The following is a 15,270-nucleotide window of genomic DNA, read 5'->3' on the forward strand; positions in this document are numbered from 1 at the left end:
GAGGAGGCACGTGGGGCCCGGGAAGGCATGGGGGGGCCAGGGAAGCCCGTGGGCTAGGCCGCAGTGCTCAGGAGGGAGACAGCAGCCAGGAGGCAAGGGGCTGCGTGGCATTCCCAGTTAGGGGTGGCCTCTCACAACAGGCGGGAAGTCCAGGCTGCCGTCAAGGGGAGTGGCCAGGGAAGAGCCTGTGGAGAGAGAGCTCAGGGAGAAACACAAGGAAGCCGTTGTGGCTGCAGCCTGTGGAAGACCCAATCCCCGTGACAGATCCCAGCCTTGCCAGGACCGTACTGGCTTACACCTGTTGTCCCAGTATAACTATGAACGGTGCCCTCAGTGGCCCTGGGGTGCCACTGAGGCCCCACCCAATGGGCACCCTTAAAGAACAGCCTGGGTGCTGGTACCAGATCAAGGGGAACCAGTCCACACATGCCAGGTGGTGTCCCAGAGTCCCCCCTTAACCACCCTGCAGCCAGGCTCCTCTGAAACCTTGTTCACTAAGCTTCAACCTTGGTCTTTGAAAGCTATAGACACTCAGGCCCTCCCTGGTGGTGCAACAGGTTAAAGCCCAGCACTGTGAAGCTATCTGCAGCCACTGCAGCCAGGGAGGTGACCCTTATGGCATGGCAGACCTCTCCTGTCTCCCTGCTGCTCCCCTCAGCAGTGTGTTTCAGTCAGTTCAACTATTCTGCTCCCCACTCTGTCTCTGGTGAATCCTCTCACCCCTCACACCTCTGGCCTGTACCCCAGTTCTTGTATGTGTAAATAAATCTTAAAAAAAAACTATAGACACTCAGCACAAGTGATTTCATCCACTTTCTTTTCACATTAGAACACTGCCGTAGTTTCCAACAGCTTGAGGCCATACCTCCTTTAAAGTGCCCCCCAAGAAAGCTCAAGCCTGCCCAAATAATTTTCTCTTTGTGCCAGCCAGCACCAGGCTACAGGCCCCTCACCACCCCTAGAGCATTTACTTCAAAGACTTACAGTCGTGAACCTTCCTCTCTTGCTCTGACATGAATCTGTACCTTGGGCAAAGCAGGTCTTTCTCAGCCCGAAAGTAATTCCTCTAAAATACAATCATCAGCAAGGGTAGGCTCCTGCTCAGTCACTGCAGCAAGCACACAGCTGCCAAATCAGCGTGCGCACTGCCTGCCTGCAACTTTCTCTTCGTTAGTCTTTTCAAGCCCCATGTTTCTCCCCCTCTGCTGTACCCTCATGTTTCCTTTAAAACTCCCCTGGTGTCACAAGGGGTTAAAGCGCAGCACTATGACGCTGTCACAACCACTGCCTTTGGATCCCCGCCAGGGAGTGACCCTCATGGCGCAGCAGACCTCTCTTGACACGCCCACTGCTCCCCTCAGCAGTGTGTTTCAGTCAATCTGCCTGTCCTGCTCCCCACTTTGTCTCTGGTGAATCCTCTTCCCCCACCCCACACCTCTGGCCTGTACTCCAGTTCTTACATGCATAAATAAATGAATCTTAAGAGAAAAAAAAAACTGGATTAGTAATACTGATTAAAATCTATCATTACCACACTACCACTCTAAATAGTGTCAACTGTTTATCTTTGACACCAGCATAGAGGTTGACTCATGGAAGTTTCAGGGTTATTCATTAGGTGGCACTGGAGATCCCAATTCAGAGACAAAGTCATGCAACCATAACCAGACAGTTCCAAGTGACAGACCATTCAAGCACCTACCCAGTTTGGTCAAACATGGTGGGAAATTCATTGACTAGTGCAATTGGGGACCTAGAGTTTTTGTTGTTTTTTATATAAGAACTGGGGTCCAGACCAGAGGTGTGGGGGATAAGAAGATTCACCAGAGACAGAGTGGGGAGCAGAATGGGCAGACTGACTGAACACTGCTGAGAGGAGCAGTGGGTGAGACCGGAGAGGTCTGCAGCACCATGTGGGTCACTGCCCTGGTGGGGATCGAACTCACTGTGGATAGCTTCATAATATGCTGCACTTTAACCCCTTGCGCCAGCAGGGAGGGACCAGAACCTTGAGTTAGTACCAGCTTCAGGCATAGCTGGATCTAGGGGCCCAGACAATGTTAAGATTTTCTCACTTCCTCTTGCAATACTGCTTCTCTGTCTCGGTAACAGGCGCTGCCACCCTCTTTCTCCACAGTGTAAAGCCAGCTGCCAGCTGCAATTAGAGGCTTGAGATGCCAAAAATGCCCCTTTCTCTGTCAGCATTTATACAGAAATCTCACAAAGATTCTGATTGGTCTGCTGAATCATATGCACACCAAAGACTGAGCAGTGAGTACAACGTGGGAAACCAAGCTGGGTCTTCTAGAGTCACACGCTCACAACTTGTCTCCCACCACGCTCTGAAGGGAAGGGACAGACAGTTCCTCCAGAACGACATGGGGTGATGGAGTGAGCTCTCCAGCACAAAAAGGGTGTTGTGCTGACAAAAGCAACAGAAGTCTGAAGAGCCCAATGCAGAGCTGGGAGGGCCCGATGTGACAGAGGAAGAAGGTGGAGGTTGCATCACGGGAGGGACAGGTAGCCGGCAGGATGAATGGGGAAGGCCCTGGACCATGCAACGCCGTGGTCTGGCCAGAGACAAAGCAACTTCTTGCTTATCCCTGCCTGGCTTTGGTCAGTGCCCATGCCTGGTTCACGCCCTGGACACACGGATAAAGAAAAGTGAGTTTAAGAAAGGCAAGACTTTTTGTCTGAAAACAGCCGGAAGGCTCCCTGGGAAGTCAGTGTGCAGGGTAAGTGTTTACACAAGCCGGGAGACAAGCAGCCCCACGCTGGACACTGTATGTCTCGCATTTAGTCCTCCTCCGCCTCCACCAGACAGAAGCCAGAGCTCGGCGCGTGGGGTGGCGCGTGGGGTGGCGTCCCCAGCTGGCACAGGTGCACAGGTCGTGCCGGCCCTCCCCCACCCCAGCTCGGCCGCAGCAGCAGCCTCTGCACCCAGACCTCCACTCCTCCCTTTGCCACAGCGGAGCCGAGACTGCACGGAGGCAGGGGAGCCGCCCCGAGCCGCCCCGGGCGAGCCCGCCCCTCAGTCCGCGCAGCTTGGAATCCCGCACAATTCTGCGGCTCGCAATCACGCCAAAACAATCACCTGGGCCTTTGAAACGCCCCGGGAACTGCACGCATGCGCGACGCCGGGGGTGTGGGACCCGGGCCTGGGGGGCCGCGGGCGCTCAGAGGGGCGGGGTGACGGCTGGCGCCCGCTTTCCAAACTTACCTGACGGGTGGGGACCGGGTGGGGGGAGTTGCCGGCTGCGCGCGCGTCGGCCCCGCCCTCAGCCTTTTCAGGCACCTGTTGGCTCGAGGGCCTACTCGGCCGCAGCTGCCACCCAATAGGCAGCCTCGCTGGCCCACGCCGGCCCCGCCCACAGCCCGGCCCGCCAATCCTCCGCCGGCCGCGGCCCCTCTCCCTCGGAGGGCCCGCCCCCTCGGGCGCTTCTTCCGGGTGGGGCCCGGGGCGGAGGCGATGGCGCCCTGGGCGCTCCTCAACCCTGGGGTCCTGGTGCGGACCGGGCACACCGTGCTGACCTGGGGGATCACGCTGGTGCTCTTCCTGCACGACACCGGTGAGCCGCACCCCGCGCGACCCCGGACCCACCCGACACCGCGTGGTTCCCCAGACCTTTGGGTTTCACTGGTCCCCCTGAAGAGCCCCAGAGATCCTGAGAGCCAAAGGATCCCCGCCGCCCCCACCCCGAGCCGCCCCACCGACCGTGCCAAGAGCCACCTGCCTTCCGCCTAATACCCAGGTGATCCCTAATTAATCCCAACGTCTCCCTGAACCCCATACCCTGGCCATCCCGCGCCCACTGACCCAGGGACTGGCCGGAACCCCGTAGCCCCCAGCCAGTCTCCCCTCCTTAGGATTTCAGGATCAGCTAGATCACTCTGGGCTACTAGCTGCTCGCCTCCAGGCGCCCCGCGGGCAGGCTGGAGAACACCCTGCGGGAGCCACCTGGCCCTGTCTTCCCCTTCTTGCTTCTTGTCTGTGTGGCACTGCACCCTGTCCACCCTCACCTCCATCCTTCCCCCCCTCACCTGCCACGGCTGCCTCATCAAGTTCTCACCCTCCCTCCCTCTCACCTGCCTAGCCCTCTCCCTAACTCCTGCCCCCCCTCCGACCCCAGACTGGGGACCAAGCCCCCAGACCTCAAGCTTCCTCCACTGTCTTCACCCTGCTGTGCTTCCCAGCAGAAGATACCTCCAGCCCCTTCTCCAACCCCATACAGCCACGGGCACCAGACACCCTTCTGGCTGGCCCCCTCACTGCCCCCCCGAAGACTCTTAGTCACCTCAGTGTGGGGCTGGACCCCCAGCCCACCGTTCCCTCCTATTCCCCTGCATCACTGGAACCTGAGGCCCACCCTCTTGGAGAGCCCCTCTGCCTCCAGGTGCCGCCCTGGGGGCAGGGGGGGTGGCTGTGCAGAAACAGAGGGACCCTCTGGCTTTCTCAGCTCCTGTTGCCTGGGGTAAAGCGCAGATGACTGCTCTTTCTCATAGGCCCCGAACAGTGGCCACGCCTGACCATGTATCAGCGCCTTTGCTCGCCCTGGCAACTGCGGCCACCCCCACCCCACCCCCACCCAGGGGCTCTGGCCCTGGCCTCACTCTCCTCCCCTCGGCCTCTACAGCGCTGCGGCAGTGGGAAGAGCAGGGCGAGCTGCTCCTGCCCCTCACCTTCCTGCTCCTCGTGCTGGGCTCTCTGCTGCTCTACCTGGCCGTGTCACTTATGGACCCCGGCTACGTGAACATCCAGCCCCAGCCCCAGGTAACCAAGGGCTCCTGGGTGCCAGAAACGCTCCTTACCGACAGGGACCCAGGCCCCAGTAAGGGTGCCGTGCCCGGGTCTGTGCTGAGGAGTTTCCAGGGCAGCCAAGGAGTTCTCTTGCAGCCCTGTAATCCTCCCATGAAGACATCCTCACTTGACAATGGGCCCCAAGACATGCACACCCAGAGCCAAGCTGGGCCCCAGAAAGAGGCGCACCGGTCCATCTGCCTCTGTAGGGGACGCCATCGAGACCCTTTTCTCCATTCTCAGGAGGAAGCCAAGGAAGAGCAGACGGCCATGGTGCCTCAGGCCATCCCGCTTCGGCGCTGCAGATACTGCCTGGTGCTGGTGGGTGACTCCAGGCCCTGCACGGGAGGGGTCAAGGGGCAAGGTCGACTCTGCCTGGCTTCCTCCTGCCCTGGCACCACGGCCTCACCCCTGCTCCAGGAAGGCCTCCCAGATTCGGGCCGCGCCCTCCTGCCCCTCACTGCCATCAGGGGAGCCGGTGTGAGCCCGACCCCTCTGTGCCCACAGCAGCCCCTGCGGGCCCGGCACTGCCGTGAATGCCGCCGCTGCGTGCGCCGCTATGACCACCACTGCCCCTGGATGGAGAACTGCGTGGGGGAGCGCAACCACCCGCTCTTCCTGGCCTACCTGGCGCTGCAGCTGGTGGTGCTCCTGTGGGGCCTGTACCTGGCATGGTGGGTCCCACCCCCTCTGGGGGGGCGGCGGGCTGGCTGCCGGCACCCATAGGCGGGGCGAGCCGGGGCCCCTCCCTCCCTGAGGCCCCGCCCTGGCCGGGTTCCCACCCCGTCTATCCTGTAGGTCTGGCCTCCGGTTCTTCCGGCCCTGGGGGCTGTGGCTGCGGTCTGTCGGGCTCCTGTTCGCCACCTTCCTGCTGCTGTTGCTCTTCTCGCTGGTGGCCGGCCTGCTCCTGGCCTCGCACCTCTACCTGGTGGCCAGCAACACCACCACCTGGGAGTTCATCTCCTCACACCGCATTGCCTACCTCCACCAGCGCTCCAGCAACCCCTTTGACCGTGGCCTGATCCGAAACCTCGCCCACTTCTGTGGGTGGCCCTCGGGGTCCTGGGAGACCCTCTGGGCCGAGGAGGAGGAGGAGGGGGGCAGCACACAGGCCGCTTAGGGGTGCTGGAGGCGGCACTGCTCACTGTGCCTGAAAACCAGAGGGCGCACCCCGCCTGGGCTCCCTGCTTCCGGCCGGGCCTCACAGAGCAGCGGGGGCCCCTTCCTCGGTGGGTAGGTCTGCCCTCCACAGAAAGGGGGAGAAGACCTGTGGAGGCCTCGGACACGGGCCACCTGGGCTTCTGAGGCAGCCCCCACTCTCAAGCCAGGCTGCCTCCAGTGCGGTTTTACAAATTTAATAACCCACAAAGCACGACATCAAGTATTAAAAACCCAACTAATCCACTCTGCCTTGCCCCCTTTCTGGTCTGGGTCTCTCTGGGGGCATGTGCACGAGACTGCCCGAGGGCCGAGAAGCCCACCACCAGCGCCCACAGCTGCCTCCACTGGCCCCGGCTCAGAGACACCAGGCAGGGCCTGGGCTCCGGGCAGAGGCTGGGAGGGCCTCGGGTTCCAGGAACCGCTCTGACACAAAGTCGAAGTCCCGGAAGGCGGCCTGTTGGCGGGCCGTGAGGGGGCTGCGGGGCTCGGGCGGCGTCAGGGTGGGCGGCAGCCCCGTGAACTCGCCCTCGAAGTAGCGCAGGTCTGTAGGGCCGCAGACGGTGGGCACGAAGGGCGGCGGGGTGGCGCGGGCCAGCAGGGCCTGCCAGTCCGTGGCCTGGGGGGGAGTGGAGGTGCCTGAGACGACGCGAGGGCGGCCACCCGGTCCCTGTGCACCCCCAGGCCGGGCTGGGGCCCGCTGAGCCCCCGCACTCACCCTGAAGAAGGGCTGCGTCTTGATCTCCTCAGCATCCCGCTCGCCCGCCCCCAGGCGCTTCTCCGGGCACTTCTGGAGGAGCTGGCAGGAGGACAGTGCTCCCTTGGGGTACGTCTGCCTCCCTAGCACCCCCTGGGCAACAGCAGGGGCCCACGAGCCACATCAGCTCTCCAGCCCAGCCCTGGCCGCGGCAGCAGGTACCTTCTGAATCAGCTCGAGCCCTTGCAGCGACAGAAAGTGGGGGTACTGTGCGTCTGCGTTGACGATGCAGTCAAACACCTCCTCCTCCGTGTCCCCTGGGAACGGGCACTGTGGGAGGGAGCCTCAGCCGGGCCCAGGCCACCCACCCTGACAGCGAGGCCTGACAGCTCCCATCCAGCACTCACCTCGCCTACCAGCATCTCATAGAGCAGCACGCCCAGTCCCCACCAGTCCACTGCCCTCGTGTAGGCCTCCTGGGTCAGCACCTCGGGGGCCAGGAACTCCGGGGTGCCGCAGAAGGTGCTTGTCCGGTCCCCAAAGCCAATGCCTGCAAACCAACACCCTCACCCACGCTGGCTCAGTGTCTGACCCACAGTGACCTCGGTGGTGGGGAGTATCACTGGCCAATCCTCCTAACCCCTTGGGTGGAAGCCCGTGCCCAGCCCTGCCCAGCCCCTCACTGCTGGGAAGGACGTCTGTGCCATCTGACTGTAGAGGGAGCCGCGTCCCAGCCAGGCTCACATGCCAAGGTCACACAGAAAGCAGCCGGAGCGGAGCGCAGGCTCACCCTCTGGTCAAGGGCAAACTGGGGCTCTTTAGTAAGTGTTTCTAGGGCGGGAAGGAATAGTCTGGGGTGTCCCCTGGGGTGCAGGCTGAGGCAGGAATACCCCCTAGAAGATGCCACTTGCCCAGCGGTGTAGCCTGCTTGAGGAAGGCCAGATGCCAGCTCCTGGAAAAGGCACCTACCTTCCTTGCAAAGCCCAAAGTCTGCAATCTTCAGGAAGCCCTGGGCATCCAGCAGGAGATTATCCAGTTTAAGGTCCCTGGGGGCAGGGGGAACCCCCCACAGGCTGAGAAGGGCTGAGGCCCGAGAGACAGCAGGCTCTGCCCCGCACGGCCCCTCACCCACTCCCCCAGCACCTCCAGGTGAGTTACCTATAAATGATCTTCTTCTCGTGTAAGAACTGCAGCCCCAACACCACACAGGACAGGTAGAACCTGGAGGGGTGCATGAGGGGGTTCAGGACTGGGACGCCAGGGACAGGGCAGGAAACAAGGGTGGCCATGGCCTGGGGAGCCAAGATCCTAGCCAGAGCCAGATGTGGGCCAGAGACTGGGATGAGCCTCCTGTCAGGGTAGGGAAAAGCCCCTCCAGCCCCAAGGTCACCCAAGGTTACCTCCCACCCTCACTAGACTCTTGGGTTGTGCCCCAGATGATAGCCAGTGTGCTCACCCCTCATTCTCCTAGCAGCCTGCTGTTGACACGCATCATGCCTAGTTTTCAAGTGAGGATTTGACCGTGTCAGGGTCACACCACTAGTGGCCCAGCTGACATGTGGCCCCAGCGCTCATATTCTAGAAACAGTAATGCCGGCCCCTGCCCGGCACTCTATAGACGTTTTGCTCATCTATGCCACAAGTCTACGAAATGGATAGTATTAGCCCAAATTACGGCTCCATGAACAGGCCCAAGATGGCAGACCCCGTGAGCACCAGTGACCAGGATTTGACGCAGGCCCCTGACTCCACACCTCCTGCCGGGCCTGTGGGTGAGGGCAGCGGGCTGGGAACCCACCGGGCCTGGGGCTCCGGGAACACATCCTCATGGATATGCATCATGAGGTCCCCGCCGGGCGCAAACTCGGTCACGAAGCAGGCGTGGCTGGAGGTCTGGAAACAGGCCAGGAGGGAGAGCAGGAAGGGGTGCCCCGTGCAGCCCACAGCTTCCAGGATCCGCTTCTCACAGTACAGGCTGCAGGGGAGGGCGAGGGCTTTAGAGGGACCCACAAAGCACCCCGGCTCACTGGCCCTGCAAGCCACGTGCCAGGCAGGGAGAGCGATGGTTTTAAGTGTCCGGGGCTCATGGGTCAGTGAACCTGACGGTGACCCTCATCCCCATTTTACACGTGAGGAAACACGAGCAAAGTTACCTGCCAAGGACAAACAGTCACTGCAGGGCTAGAGAAAGAACCCAGGGCTGGCTGGCCCCACGGTAACTTCTTCAGAGCCCCGGGAGTGTAAGGGGCCTTCCGTCACCCACAGCCCAGGCGGCTTCGTGCCCGGAGCCTCCGTGGACCCCACACGCACCTCTCAACCTCCTCCCGGCTCAGCAGCTCCTGCTTCTTCAGTGCTTTGACGGCATAGTACCTCCCGGTGCCCTTGAACTGGACCAGGAGGACCTGGGGACAGAGAGGCTGGGCTGCAGGTGACAGACTCCGGGAGCCCGTATGTCCCCACCCCCTAGCCCACAGGCCCGTGTCCTCCTGGGCACGGAGTGGGGCCTGCCCAACCCCCCCCATGCCAGCAGCCCCTACCTTCCCAAAGTGTCCCCGACCCAGCACTGCCAGGCAGTGGAAGTCCTGGAGTCGAGGGGGCTTCCTGTGAGAGAGAGAGGGCGAAGCAAGCACCCGCTCAGGGCTGGGCCCCCACCAGGAGCCACTCCGAGCCCCCAGGCCCAGTCCTGCTGGAGAGCCTGGGCCTGGGACACGCTGGAGCTCGGGAACTTGCACACGCAAGCAAAGCCCTACGCGCCGCCAGAGCGCCGGCGGGCACTGGGTGGGCGGGCGGACACCGGGCCCGGGGAAAGGGCCTGCAAGGCCAGGGTGAGGGTGGCCGGTACCTGGTGGCTGGGGCTGGTGGAGACGGCCCCAGTCGAGTCCTTGGCTCCATGTGGGGGCGTTTGGTGCGCTGTGAGGGCGGGCAGACGGGCTCAGGGCAGAGCGGGACTCCCTCCCCTCTCTCCCCGCAGCCCTGCCACCCCGCACGGCCACCCGGGAGGCCCCCGCACCGGTGTCTCCTCAGGGGCTGGCTCCGGAGGCAGGTACAGCCGCGGAGGCTTGGGTGGGGGTCTCGCCCCTTCTCCCAGGAGGGTCTTCTTGGGCTGGAGGTTGCTGTGCAGAGGAAAGGACACAAGGTCGAACACAGGCAGATGGAATAGGTGGGGGGCAGACACACAGCCACGGGAGACAGTTCAGAGAGGGCAGCAGAGATGGGGGACACCCAGGCAAGCACCACACAAGCCAGGGGGCTCCTACCTGGGAGAGGCAGGGTCGGCGGCGCCCCGGCGTGTGGCTGGCGTCTGGGGGCAGGCTTTGGGGGGGCTGATGGTGTTAGGGGAGCTGCAAGGGGGTAGCAGGCTCATGACCAGACGCCCCCAGGCTGCCATGCTGAGGTTCATCTGGGAAGCCCTCAGGAAGTCCTGACCTGGGGTCAAAGAGGGGCTCAGTGCAGGGGCCCCAGGTGCCCCCGCCCTGCGCCCGACCCGCAGCCCTCGCCCCTACACACCTCTGCGCTTAGAGAACATGCGTTTTTGCCTCTGTAGCCGAGGCCTTCTCTCAATGACGGGGTCACAGAAGGTCACCTGTGGGGGCAAGGGCAGGGCTTGGAGACCATTCCCATCCCACCCCCTCTGCCGCGAGACCTTGCAGGCCCCCAGAATCCTGGCCTAAGCCCAAGTGTCAATGGATACAAGAGCCAGAAGGGCCCAGGGAAATGGATTCAGTGTCCATGTTGGCACCATGGGGGAAACAGGCCCAGAGGAGAGCTCTGGGCCCAGGGTCGCCAGTCTGGGTCACAGAGAGGCTGGCAATACTTCATTCTTGGGGATCCTCCCCCCAGGCCTCAGTTTCCACCCCTCTGCATGATGGGGGCGGCACTGGGGGGACGTCACAGCTTCAGAGGCCCGCCCGAGCTCAGTGGGACTCAAAGGCAAGGCCAGCAGGCACCTGGGCGAAGAGCAGCCCCTGCGGCACCAGGCTGAGCGAGAGCTGGTGACAGGCATTGTCCAGGAAGTCCTCCAGCCGCAGGAAGGCCACGCCGCACAGCTGCCGCCAGTCCCGCCAATGCACCCCAATCTCCAGCTCTCGGGCCTGCGCCAGGAGGCGGGGTGAGGGGCAGGCCAAGGCACCAGCCCCTGCCCCGGGAGCCTCCACCCGGGGGCTCAGTCACCCCTGACCACACCAGGGCCAGCCTCACCCGCTCCAGAGGGACAACAAAGTTCTGGTCCCAGGACTGTTTGGCCACGGGTCCCCAACCTGTCTGGCCCACAACACGATTGTCCACCTTCAGCACGGCCAGCACCTCACCTGCAGGGCCAGAGCGGGGCTCAGGGCAGGCCAGGAATACAGCCCCACCCCCCCAGGCCCCGGCCACCTCCGACTCACAGGCGAGCTCGCCTCGGCCGCGCTGCTGCTTGGCCCTGCCCCGAAGCCAGCCCTGGCCGGGGCTCCCAGCCAGCGCGGCCACGGGGGACCGTCCAGGCACGGCCGTCAGCAGCCGCTCACAGCCGAGGAGGTGGACCTGCAGTGTCCCTGCAGGGAAGGCAGGGAAGGGCGGGTCAGGTGTCATCTTCCCACTGCCACCACCTGTCCTCCTGCGCCCCCCAGGGAGCCGCCACTGGCCCTGCTAGGCCTCGGTGGCCCCCCGGACACACCCACTGGCCTTCGACTGCAGGCAAGGGGCAGCAAGGGGATCTCAGCCAGGCCGCCCGGTGCCACAGAACATGACCCGCTGCTCAGGCTTGGGCGCAGGAGGCCAGGCTGCCCACCCTGTCCCGCCGCTCCCGGCCTCCGACTCCGCAGCTCTGCTCTGGGGATTCACTTTTAGAGTCACTCTAGTTTCGAAGGACAGTGGAAGCTGCAGGACCAGCCACTCTAGAGGACAAGCTGGCCCTACGAGCACCAGCTAGGCAGTCCAGGCCCTGGGTTACGCTCCGAGAGAGCGGATAAACGAGGGCAATGCCCAGCGTGGGAAGAAAATCTTAGGAAGACCAACTGGGTGTCCCTTAAGGAACCAGGATGTTTCGCTGGAAAGCAGAATGTGAGGTGGCCCCAAGTCGCCGATTTCTAGGCACTTTAGCAAGTCTCCCTCCTGCCTTCCCCATCTGTCTACCTGGCCAGCTCCCAGAGAGCCCAGAGCTCAGGCCCCCTGGCGGCCCCAAAGGGTAAAGCGCAGCACCCCGAAGCTGGCGGCAGCCACCTCAGCACCACCCAGCCAGGGAGCGACCCACAAGGCGCAGCAGACCCCTCCTGTCTCCCCGCTGCTCCCCTCAGCAGTGTACTTCGTCCATCTGCCTGCTCTGCTCCCCACTCTGTCTCTGGTGAACCCTCTCACCCCCTGCCCTTCTGGCCTGTACCCCAGTTCTGTATACACACATAAATAAATCTTTTTAAAAAACGCAAGAACTTCTAAAAGACCAAGCAGCCCAGACTGGCACCAAGTCCCGGGCTCCCAGCACTGGTCTGCGGGCGAGACCATGGTTACTCTTTAAACAGCACCATCGGTGCCAGCGCGGTGCCTGCAAGTGCCACCGAATTTCACGGAAGCCCTCGGAACTAGCTGCCACCATCACCCCACTTAAAGATGGATAAACTGAGGTTCAGAGATGTCAGCTGCCCCAGGTTACAAGCCAGCAGGTAGTGGACCAGGACTGGCACTCGGCTACCTGTCATGGCCGTGGGCTTCACCAGCGCCCCTGAAGGCTGGGGGTTCCCAGACGCAGCAGTCCGAAGTTCCTGGGCCACTCTGCCTCGCAGGGGGTGGGCAGGGGGGAGTCCCTCCAGCAGCTGCTCCAAGCCCAGCCGCAGGAGGTCCAGCTTCTGGGAGGACTCCTGGAGCTGGGCCTGGGCCTGCAGAGGGCACAGGGCCAGGTGGGCGGCAGCTCCAGCTAGCTGGGGGCCCCCGGAGTGAGGCGCAGCAACGTGTGCCGCCCGCTCCCTCCCTGCCACCCACATGGCCAGGCCATGTCCCCACCCGCTGCAGAGGGTGGCGTGGGAGCCAGGGCCTGACCTCGGCCAGCGCCTTCCGGTCCTGCGTGCGGCGGCCACCCAGCAGCTTCACCACGTTCTTGGCCCCCTCGGCCACGGCAGCCTCGATGTGCAGTCGGTGCCGCAGCCCCTCCACCAGCAGCTCCGGGCCTGCGACCGGCGAGTCAGCCCCAGACTGGGGTCTGCTCCGGGCCCAGCCCTCCCCCCCCACGGCCTCACCTGGTTCCGGGGACCCGCTGGCCTCCAGGCGGCTGATCTTCATGCGCAGCAGGGCCACCTTCAGCTGACTGTCCCGCAGCATCTGCTGGGCAGCTGCCAGGAGCTTCCTCTCCTGTGGGTGGCGCCCAGCCCCGTCAGGCCAGGTCAGGCCGGCCTCCCCGTCAGCCCCAGGCTGAAACCAAACCTCCCTCGGCGGGGCAGACGCTAGAGCCCAGCTGCCCGGTCACACCCGCGAAGGCAGAGGTCCGGCCTCACCAGCAGATCGAAGCTGAGGCCGAGCCCCTCGCCAGGTCAGGGCTGGTGCCCCCCACTGTGCGGGGAGGGCTGGAACTAGGGCTGGACCTTCCCTATGGGGCTGAGGACTCGGCCCCCCACTCGGTGGATGCTGCACCCCGGCTGCTGGGCTAGGGCCGGAGCCACACCTGGGCCGGGGTTGGCCCTGGGGCTGGGCCTTGCCCAGCAGGGCTGGGGGGGGGGGGGGCAGTGCCCAGCAGGGTGGGGCTGGGTGGCACCTCCCCTCATCATCCACGAGCCCATCTCTGCCCACTGGCTCCCAGGGCCCTTACCTTGGGGCCGCCACTGGCATACGTGTGGGTCATGTTCTCAGCCCCCTGCTTCACCTTCAGCTCCACCTGCAGCTGCCTCTGCAGCACCTCCAGCTGCCGGGCCCCGGGCTGCTCTGCGGACGGCGGGGCTCCTGAGGCCACGGGCCCTGCGGACACGCAGGGTGGCACAGCTGCCCCTCACCCGAGCAGAGTGCCCCCCATGGCCTAGCGCGCCGGTCCCGACCCTCCTGGGCAGCGGCTGACCGAGGGGAGAGGTGGGGCTGGGGAGCTGGGCGCCGGGCCCACCTGTCCCGGGTGGCGCGGAGTCCCCCTGGCCCCTGGGCGCGGGCGCGGGCAGCAGGACGCGGGCGTGCAGCTCCTGCAGCTCGCCGTGCAGCTGCTCCAGCCGGCGGTTGGAGCAGCGCAGCAGCTGCTGCACGCGGCCCAGGTGGCGGCGGTCGGTGGCCGCGCGCTGCAGGTTCTCCACACCCTCCTTGATCTTCAGCTCCTTCTGGATGGCGCGGCGGATTGCCTCCCGCTCATCCTCTGGGGGCCGCTGGTCAGGCCCAGGCTGGGACGGCAGAGGAGACACACCGCTGTCCGGGGCCACCAGCCTCTTCACCGCAGGCGGTGGGGAGGGGCGTGGGCAGCACCCAGGGCTGACCAGAGAGCAGGTGTCTCCGCCAGACGGAGGCCCCGGGCAGTTCTCGGGACCCGGGGTTCCGAGGGCATTTTGCTCCTGTTAGGGCAGTGCGGCCGGGGCCGGGGCCTCGCAGACACCCCACGAGGCGGACAGGTTGGCCACCCCACTTCACACGTGAGGAGATGGAGGCGGGAGGTTGAGTGACCTCCCCACACAGGCAGGGGGCGGCGGGCTGTCTCTGGGCCCAGCCTCTCCTCCTGCCAGGCTCCTTGTGGCTGCTCTACGTCAGGGATCCAGGTTAAGATCGGGGCAGAAGTTCAGGCTGAAAAAGGATCCCAAGGTCCCAGAGTTGGGGCAGCCAGAGCTGCAGGAAGCAGGGCCTTTGAGCACAAAGCAGAGGCCCAGAGGCGCTGGGGGTGGGGCGCTCCGTCTGGCTCCTGGGAGAAAGCAGAAGGCTCTTGCCTCTTTATTCCAGGTTGGAGCAAGGAAAAGAGAAAACCTTCCCAGAGGCGAACATGTCAAGCCAACCGATGCCAAAGCTGACCTCGGCTCTGGGTCGCCCACGATGCCCCCATCCATGTGGGGACCCTTACAGGGCCTCGGCCTTACTCTCCGCTCTGCACCGCTGAGCCCAATGGCAGGGTGGCCACTCCAGCCTGGGACCTCAGCTGGGCTGGCTGGCCCAGAGGGCAGGGGCGGGGCTCAGGAAATCCTCTGACGGCCCTAGGCGTGAGGGCTACAGCCAAGGCCTGAGCAAACAAAGATCCCTTGGAGCTGGGGGCCTGGCCACCGGGGTCCTGAGTCACCCAGCTGCCTCTACAGGGCGGAGGTTCACAGGAAGTTGGAAAAAGTGTACAAGCCACCGCTGCAAGAGGTGGAGGGCCCTGGCAGGAAGGGGGCAGCCCCGCGGGGGGCCTCTGCGGCAGTGGGGACACTCAAGGTGTCAGGTCTGGGACCCGCGCACCAGCACACCCTTAGCCTCTCCTGCCCAGAACACCGGCTGCTCCCTTTCTGTTCTGCTGCTGGGACCCCAAGTCCTGCACAAAAGCCCAGCCCGGCTGTCTAGGCTGGAGGACGGCCTCTCCCTCCCCAGTGACCAGCGCACCAGCCTCGCCCCTGTGCCCACGAGGCACCCGTGCCAGATCTGGCAGGAACCCTGCCGCGCAGCCTGTGTGGCGAGACCCCCCTGGCGGTCCGAAGGCTCCCGCCGGCCAGGCCCTCCC

At 64.0% G+C, this 15,270-nt stretch overlaps 2 protein-coding genes across 3 annotated transcripts; one reads left to right on the forward strand and one right to left on the reverse strand.

Annotated features, from left to right (window-relative positions):
* The first annotated feature begins 3,434 nt into the window (after positions 1-3,434).
* ZDHHC12 (zinc finger, DHHC-type containing 12) lies at positions 3,435-6,202 on the forward strand. 2 transcript variants are annotated; one of them, XM_004677271.2, is made up of 5 exons: positions 3,435-3,569; positions 4,635-4,771; positions 5,042-5,119; positions 5,306-5,472; positions 5,597-6,202. In XM_004677271.2, exons 1-5 carry the CDS (start codon positions 3,470-3,472, stop codon positions 5,916-5,918), a joined length of 804 nt encoding a protein of 267 aa, XP_004677328.1. In that variant the 5' UTR covers positions 3,435-3,469; the 3' UTR covers positions 5,919-6,202. The 2 variants fall into 2 exon arrangements, with proteins under 2 accessions (XP_004677328.1, XP_012577073.1); XM_012721619.1 differs by having other exon boundaries at positions 5,309-5,472.
* A 97-nt stretch (positions 6,203-6,299) lies between these two features.
* On the reverse strand, positions 6,300-14,626 carry PKN3 (protein kinase N3). The gene is made up of 22 exons (XM_012721206.1): positions 14,576-14,626; positions 13,711-13,975; positions 13,426-13,571; positions 12,860-12,971; positions 12,663-12,790; positions 12,319-12,502; positions 11,039-11,185; positions 10,851-10,960; positions 10,601-10,744; positions 10,161-10,236; positions 9,911-10,079; positions 9,664-9,766; positions 9,496-9,563; positions 9,191-9,254; positions 8,964-9,055; positions 8,452-8,628; positions 7,812-7,874; positions 7,623-7,699; positions 7,061-7,203; positions 6,876-6,983; positions 6,675-6,755; positions 6,300-6,575 (listed from the first exon to the last, which is right to left on the reverse strand). Exons 1-22 carry the CDS (start codon positions 14,624-14,626, stop codon positions 6,315-6,317), a joined length of 2,769 nt encoding a protein of 922 aa, XP_012576660.1. The 3' UTR covers positions 6,300-6,314.
* Positions 14,627-15,270: the final 644 nt, after the last annotated feature.

Source organism: Condylura cristata, unplaced genomic scaffold (genome assembly GCF_000260355.1).
Source record: "Condylura cristata isolate star-nosed mole 26May11 unplaced genomic scaffold, ConCri1.0 scaffold00006, whole genome shotgun sequence".
NCBI classification, from domain to species: domain Eukaryota; kingdom Metazoa; phylum Chordata; class Mammalia; order Eulipotyphla; family Talpidae; genus Condylura; species Condylura cristata.

Coding starts and splice junctions, on each gene's coding strand:
- ZDHHC12 (XM_004677271.2), top strand. CDS start 3,470: ATGGCGCCCTGGGCGCTCCTCAACCCTGGGGTCCTGGTGCGGACCGGG. Junction 3,570..4,634: donor GCTCTTCCTGCACGACACCG/GTGAGCCGCACC, acceptor CGGCCTCTACAG/CGCTGCGGCAGTGGGAAGAG. Junction 4,772..5,041: donor ACATCCAGCCCCAGCCCCAG/GTAACCAAGGGC, acceptor CTCCATTCTCAG/GAGGAAGCCAAGGAAGAGCA.
- PKN3 (XM_012721206.1), bottom strand. CDS start 14,626: ATGGATGGGGGCATCGTGGGCGACCCAGAGCCGAGGTCAGCTTTGGCA. Junction 13,976..14,575: donor CGAGGTCAGCTTTGGCATCG/GTTGGCTTGACA, acceptor CTGCCGTCCCAG/CCTGGGCCTGACCAGCGGCC. Junction 12,972..13,425: donor ATGCCAGTGGCGGCCCCAAG/GTAAGGGCCCTG, acceptor CGCCACCCACAG/GAGAGGAAGCTCCTGGCAGC.